We start from the raw sequence: 7,763 nt of genomic DNA, 5'->3' as shown, positions 1-7,763 counted from the left end.
GGATACACAAATACATAAAAACAAATAAAGATCAGTCCAAAATTCAACATCAATTTGTTTCAAGTACATATGTTTTCTCCTATTATCGTTGAAACTTGGTATGGACTGATTAGTAGCACAACGTTGACGTTTCGACCCTATAAGATGGTGCTGGCTTTATCGCAACCGTGTCAGGTCTTCATAAGGACTAAAAAGCAGGTGGGCAACCTGTTGGTTTTGAATCTTTCAGCGCCTATTTCTATATAGGCAGGAGGGTGGGGATGTGTCAGCCGACACCATCCACGACCAAGGGTTCAATCGCAGTATCTTGTGCAGTAAATGCGTAAAATTTCCCCACCAGCCGGTGGAGAAAAATGGAAGATTTCGGTTAAGTACCGCTTGTGCGATCACTTCAGTATAAGATCAAGGAACGTCTCTCTCCTTCACGATCTGGCGATCAATGCGATAAAGCCAGCACCATCTTATAGGGTCGAAATGTCGACGTTGTGTTCGAGTTGGAAAAAGGAAGTTTGGAAATGGAGTCTGGAGAAGTTTGGAGACAGAAGAAATTTGGAGCTTATTATTTATTGTTTTTTCGCAGTCACAAAAGAGGAAGATGGCTGCTGCTCATGGGGACTTATACATGTTCTAAGTTCTGGAATGTTTTAAAGTATTCTAAGTTCTAAGATATTGTTGCTGCTGTGTTTGGGCGGTAATAAAAGGGATATGCTACTAATTTTTCCATCTCTTCTGAAAACCTTAACACCTTTGGAACCCTTTCCTGAACTGGCACACAGATAAAATCTATCCTGTATCCAACTACAGTTTCCAAAACCCAAGGATCCTGCGCTATCTCTTGCCATCTGGAAACAAACTGGGCTAGTCTGAAACACTAAAAATGAAATGCGAGGTTTTGTAATGTGCTTGGATTTCTTTCTCACAGAATAAAAACCAAGAATGTTTCTTTACCTTTAGGCCACTATGTGCTAGTCTCCCAATGGGTTCCTGATATTTCCTGTTTTTCCTAGCTGTAGGGAAATAAACAATAGCACAGAATAGACACTTAAGTTGATGCCGGAATGCTCGCTGATTTTTTTTAGGTTTGAAGATTGATAAAAGCTTTTTGCACTTTCACTGCCATGATATGGCTTTTCTCCTGTGTGTCTTCGCTGATGTATAGAACTATGCACAAGAAAATGGGCCGTTAGTGCAAGATTGGTTGCACTGCACTTACACCTAAGAACTCACAATCCCTCGACCGACTAGCTATAGTGTCTCATTAGCTCCGCAGACCATCCAAAGATACCTAATGCTTAGACAAACCCAGAACACGGAACTCCCGACCTCTCAGAGTCGTCGTAGCAATGCACACCCTTTTGCTCACTTACCTGTGCTTGTCCACCCCAAACAATGCAGAGTCTATGTAAAGTTTAAAGTGTTTATTTTTCAACTAAAAAACTCTGTACGTAGTTCTATAATGCAGTCAATGAGCTAGCACCAGAAGAATAATACATAAGATAAAAACAATTATCAAAGTTACAATACCATAAAATAAGAAGGGAGAGATCATTCTGAATGACCAGTGGATATTACGGCTATAGCGCCTAGACCACCCTCCCCTGGTAGGAATATGTATATTATATAAAAGAAGATCTCTGGGCCAATTCTGGGGAACCCCTCATCTTAGAACGTAGGAGTAAGGTTACATCATAGGTTCAGCAAGGCTCTAGTCTTCCGTCTATCTCGAGAAAGCTGCTGCGTGTTAGTAAAATGCAAGCATTTCTCAATCGTGCAAAGAAGTGCCTAATGTTATGTCTAGGTAGTGCGGATTGACCAGACGTGGAACGCACAGTGGCTTGTTTATCGACCTTGTACGCAATGAGCAAACTATAACAATATGAGCTCATGTGGGCACAAAGGGATTTTGCACAAGAAGATACAGAGTGTTGTGCGCAAAAATAAAAAGACACGTAGATAAAATGGTTGCTACCTCAGGCTAACTTTAGCAAATAATAGCGTGACACTAGGGGCCGCACTACAGTTTTTCCCCGGTGTGTGCTCGCTGATGCTGTTTTAGGTTTGTTAATTGACAAAAGCTATTCCCACATTCACTGCAATGGTATGGTTTTTCTCCAGTGTGTGTTCGCTGATGAATCCTTAATCTTAAAGATGTAATAAAACTACGTCCACATTCACTGCAATGATATGGTTTTTCCCCTGTGTGTGTTCTCTGATGGAGTTTTAGGTGTGATAATCGACTAAAGCTCTTTCCACATTCACTGCAATGGTATGGTTTTTCTCCCGTGTGTGTTCGCTGATGTCTATGTAGGACTGATGAGAGACAAAATCTCTTCCCACATTCATTGCACTGGAATGGTTTTTCCCCAGTGTGTGTTTTCTGATGCTCCTTTAGGTACCATAATCTACAAAAGCTCTTCAGACATTCACTGCAATGATATGGTTTTCCCCCTGTGTGTGTTTGTTGATGATATATTAATCCTGAAGAGGAACTAAAACTACTTCCACATTCACTGCAAGGATATGGTTTTTCGCCTGTGTGTGTTCGCTGATGCAGTTTTAGGGGTGATACATCTATAAAGCTCTTCCCACATTCATTGCACTTCAATGGTTTTTCCCCAGTGTGTGTTCGCTGATGACTCATGAGTTTTGATAATTCTATAAAACTACTTCCACATTCACTGCAATAATATGTTTTTTCCCCTGTGTGTGTTTGTTGATGATACATTAATCCTGAAGAGGAACTAAAACTACTTCCACATTCACTGCAAGGATATGGTTTTTCTCCAGTGTGTGTTCTCTGATGCTGTTTTAGGTGTGCTAATTGACTAAAGCTCTTCAGACATTCACTGCAATGATATGGTTTTTCTCCTGTGTGTGTTCTCTGATGTTGTTTTAGGCCTGATAATAGACTAAAGCTCTTCAGACATTCACTGCAAGGATATGTTTTTTCCCCTGTGTGTGTTCTCTGATGCCGTTTTAGGCCTGATAAATATATAAAGCTCTTCCCACATTCATTGCACTTGAATGGTTTTTCCCCAGTGTGTGTTCGCTGATGACTCATGAGTTTTGATAATTCCATAAAACTACTTCCACATTCACTGCAATGATATGGGTTTTTCCCCTATGTGTGTTCGCTGATGCTTGTTTAGGCCTGATAATTCACTCAAGCGCTTCAGACATTCATTGCATTTGTATGGCTTTTCTGTGTGTGTTCTCTGATGCAGTTTTAGGCTTGGTAAATATACTCTGTGTTTTATATAGCAGATCCCCCATTTCTTTTAACTTTCAGTTAACTGTGGTTTTCGCTGGTTGCTGTGGAATGGCCTGAAAGATCCATTCAATACACCTTTAGCACTGAATGGTGGCCTGATATCACTTTAGGAAGCAAAGTACTGCTGTAACCACCTCATGATCAGAGCTGATATTGGACATGTTTACACAAAAAGTGGTTAATCAGTGTTGCCTTAATTTTCTAGGGGGTAATTTCTTCATCTTGAGGCACGGAGGTGACAGCTGAGACTCGTAGAATCACCGAATTGCCCTTGACGGTACTTCAAAGATCTGTCCGTTTATGTTCAGGTTCGGCTGCCTCTGTCGGCACTTATGTTTTCCTGAATACTGTAACTCAATGTTTCTGACTTTGCTTTTGCAGATTTACAGTATTATCTTCATTATTCTTAAACATTTTGTGCAATCAAGGATTGTTTTCTGTCGGATGTAAAAAGATTTAAATTACTTAAATGGAAAATACCAGAATGTGCATCTACAATTTTTAATTGATTGTAAAAGCATCTCATTTATTACTATTGTTGAAACTTATGAAGACATATTTAAGACACATTTAACCATACAGAGATATTTGCATAACAGTTCCTTTGAATACGCCACATCTTATTTATTTCAGCAAAGGGGTCATAGAGAAACTTAGCTAAAAAAGGATGCTCGCATAGCACGCATATACTAGTTACAGCTTTAGGTAGATGCATATGGTCAAGGTTTTGTTAAAACAAGAACAGCTCTTAGAGTAAGAGAAGGATCAGGAAGACTCAAGACAGCAAGGTGAATATCAGAATATTGTGCCATGCATCAAATGCTATTATTCACTGAGGTGCCTGGTTTCATTCACTACTAACTACTAACTCTTTTTTTAGGAGGATTTCCCTCACTGTTGTCTCAAGGCTTGATTATAGGGGCCTTTTGTGCACTGATTGTGTTTGGGGCCCTTGTGGCGTAAAGGGGCTCTATCTGAGCCTTGTAGAACCTGCATCATGTATCGACCCTCTCCCCATATAAAGTCCCTGCCCAATCTAAAATGTTAAAAACACAGTTGATGGACAGAATGTAGAACAATGTCATACATTCACCCCAGTACAAGGATCTGGGCCTAAATCCATCGTCTTTTTGCACTCCACACCACCCTGGGTTAGACACTGGCTATATGCAAATCAGCTCTGACCCTGTGCCTCATGGGAACAGTCCAGTCCGAACTACCAAGCCATGTCTTTCCCAGACCGGAATCAAGCATCCAAGGACCGGTTTCTGGCTATCAGCCTTCATCAGCTTGGATAGCTTGACTCCAGTGGTGTGGAGAGCCTGGGACTCACGTCTGAGTATACCCAGCACACTCGGGTGAAAATTGCAAAAAACACAGTTGATGGACAGAATGTAGAACAATGTCATACATTCACCCCAGTACAAGGATCTGGGCCTAAATCCATCGTTTTTTGCACTCCACACCACCCAGGGTTAGACACTGGCTATATGCAAATCAGCTCTGACCCTGTGCCTCATGGGAACAGTCCAGTCCAAACTACCAAGCCATGTCTTTCCCAGACCGGAATCAAGCATCCAAGGGCCGGTTTCTGGCTATCAGCCTTCATGAGCCTGGATAGCTTGACTCCAGTGGTGTGGAGAGCCTGGGACTCACGTCTGAGTATACCCAGCACACTCGGGGTGACAATTGCAAAAAACACAGTTGATGGACAGAATGTAGAACAATGTCATACATTCACCCCAGTACAAGGATCTGGGCCTAAATCCATCGTTTTTTTGCACTCCACACCACCCTGGGTTAGACACTGGCTATATGCAAATCAGCTCTGACCCTGTGTCTCATGGGAACAGTCCAGTCCGAACTACCAAGCCATGTCTTTCCCAGACCGGAATCAAGCATCCAAGGACCGGTTTCTGGCTATCAGCCTTCATGAGCCTGGATAGCTTGACTCCAGTGGTGTGGAGAGCCTGGGACACACGTCTGAGTATACCCAGCACACTCAGGGTGACAATTGCAAAAAACACAGTTGATGGACAGAATGTAGAACAATGTCATACATTCACCCCAGTACAAGGATCTGGGCCTAAATCCATCGTTTTATTTCACTCCACACCACCCTGGGTTAGACACTGGCTATATGCAAATCAGCTCTGACCCTGTGCCTCTTGGGAACAGTCCAGTCCGAACTACCAAGCCACGTCTTTCCCAGACCGGAATCAAGCATCCAAGGACCGGTTTCTGGCTATCAGCCTTCATCAGCCTGGATTGCTTGACTCCAGTGGTGTGGAGAGCCTGGGACTCACGTCTGAGTATACCCAGCACACTCGGGGTGAGAATTGCAAAAAACACAGTTGATGGACAGAATGTAGAACAATGTCATACATTCACCCCAGTAAAAGGATCTGGGCCTAAATCCATAGTTTTTTTGCACTCCACACCACCCTGGGTTAGACACTGGCTATATGCAAATCAGCTCTGACCCTGTGCCTCATGGGAACAGTCCAGTCCGAACTACCAAGCCATGTCTTTCCATCAAGCATCCAAGGACCGGTTTCTGGCTATCAGCCTTCATCAGCCTGGATAGCTTGACTCCAGTGGTGTGGAGAGCCTGTGGAGAGCCTGGGACTCATGAGGCACAGGGTCAGAGCTGATTTGCATATAGCCAGTGTCTAACCCAGGGTGGTGTGGAGTGCAAAAAAAGGATGGATTTAGGCCCAGATCCTTGTACTGGGGTGAATGTATGACATTGTTCTACATTCTGTCCATCAACTGTGTTTTTTGCAATCTAAAATGTTGGCACCTCTAAGACTCTAGGAATCTAGATATTGACAAAGAACTTAGCATGTCCTTCTTGTGGACATGAAAGAAGGACCATCATGTTCTGTAGCTTTAAAGTATTTCTAAGGTGGAGGCCATCTTAGAATGTTGTTGTTTACTAATTCTGCTTAGATTTCCAGACTGGCTGGGTCTATCGAATTTCCAAGTGCATCCTAGTCCACTGTTCATGCTATCCCCCCTATCCCTCTCTTATGGATTCTATCTTCCCCTTGTACAGTCTATTTCTGCGAACATAAATTACATTCTCTCGGTGCAGCCCAGGAAGCTCCATCTTCTACAACCGCTCGCGACCACTGATGGTATGTACGTAGTTGAAAATGCCTCTACCAGCCCTGGGAGTTCCCAGAACTAACAGAAAGACCGACCTTGTGTCTGGCCCCCGCAGATTCAACTAGGCACAAAGCCACGACCCTACGGCTACCCAGACGGCAAGGTAATAAGCACAATAGAAATATACAGAGAAATTCAAAATGTTTAGCAAACTTCCTGGCTGGAGGCAATGTTTTTAGAGCAAAATGATTAAAAAATAGGCAGTTTCCTGCTTTATTAGTCTTTAGAATGAGATCAGAGGTTGTATCTCAGTTTTCCTGGAGTAGTTTGATCCGGAAATAGACTGTTTTCAGCAGGAGTGACAGTGTTCGAGTTCGCAGAGGGCAAATTTTCGATTGATGCAGTGTTCTGGTCAGTGTTCAAAGGAGCAGCTTCAGAAAAAGAGTCAGAGTTCGGTGGATCAGTTATCAGTTCTGCATCACTGAAAGGAACGTATTTTGGAACCGGTTCTGTTTCTGAGGCACCAATTCCTTTTCTAATCCAATTATCATAAGGGAGTGGTAGGGGTACACGCTTAGTATGTGTCGCGTGGACCCAGTTTTTTCTTCCAGCCACTCGTACAGCAGTCCTTGTTGCCAACAGCACCTGAAACGGTCCAACGAACTTGGGTTGAAGATTTCTGGTCCGTCCAAAGTTCTTTATGACAACAAAGTCTCCGGGTTTCAGCTGATGACCTGGACTTTCCGGAGGCTTTGGCAATGCATCGAAAACTTGTTGGTGAATGAGACTCAATTTAGCAGTCAAGTCAAAAAGGTAATCAATTAGCATTGGGTATTCCAGCTGCCTAAACTCCCTAGGTCTTGGTACCCCCCAAATATTAGCAGGGCGACCGAACACAATCTCATAGGGACTAAGCCCTACTCGGGAATGCACAGTCGCTCTTGTGGATAACAGGGCCAAAGGTAATGCATCTGGCCAGGACAAGCTCGTGGAGGCTTGTATCTTAGCCAGTTTCAGCTTGAGGGTGCCATTGTAGCCTTCAACTAAACCTGCTGACTGGGGGTGATTCGCACTGTGGAACTTTTGCTTGATGCTCAAGCCTGCACACGCACTCTGCATAACTTTCCCTACGAATTCACTTCCATTATCTGACCATACAATCCGTGGCATACCATACCTGGGGAAGTATTCTTTTAGGAGAATTTTGGCAGTGGACAAGGCAGTATTATCTTTGAGTGGATATGCTTCGATCCACCTTGAAAAAGCACAGACTACCACTAAAATGTATTTAAGGTTGTTACATCGATCCATGTGAATGAAGTCTAACTGAATCACTTCGAAGGGGCAGGAAGGAGGAGCGAAGTGACCAGCAGGTGTGGGG

At 43.3% G+C, this 7,763-nt stretch overlaps 1 protein-coding gene across 1 annotated transcript in view; it reads right to left on the bottom strand.

Moving 5' to 3' along the window:
• Positions 1-225: 225 nt before the first annotated feature.
• LOC147737728 (uncharacterized) overlaps positions 226-7,763 on the bottom strand; it is a 259,549-nt gene continuing 252,011 nt past the window's right edge. Inside the window, 2 exon segments of the mRNA XM_086924967.1 lie at positions 226-3,112; positions 3,114-3,275. Coding sequence (XP_086781093.1) covers positions 2,015-3,112; positions 3,114-3,275 — 1,260 coding nt within the window. The 3' untranslated portion in view covers positions 226-2,014.

The sequence above is a fragment of the Lissotriton vulgaris genome, chromosome 1_1 (assembly GCF_964263255.1).
Source record: "Lissotriton vulgaris chromosome 1_1, aLisVul1.2, whole genome shotgun sequence".
In the NCBI taxonomy this organism is placed as follows: Eukaryota; Metazoa; Chordata; class Amphibia; order Caudata; family Salamandridae; genus Lissotriton; species Lissotriton vulgaris.
The sequence above is the reverse complement of the archived record's forward strand: the minus strand, read 5'-3'. Positions and strand labels throughout refer to the sequence as shown.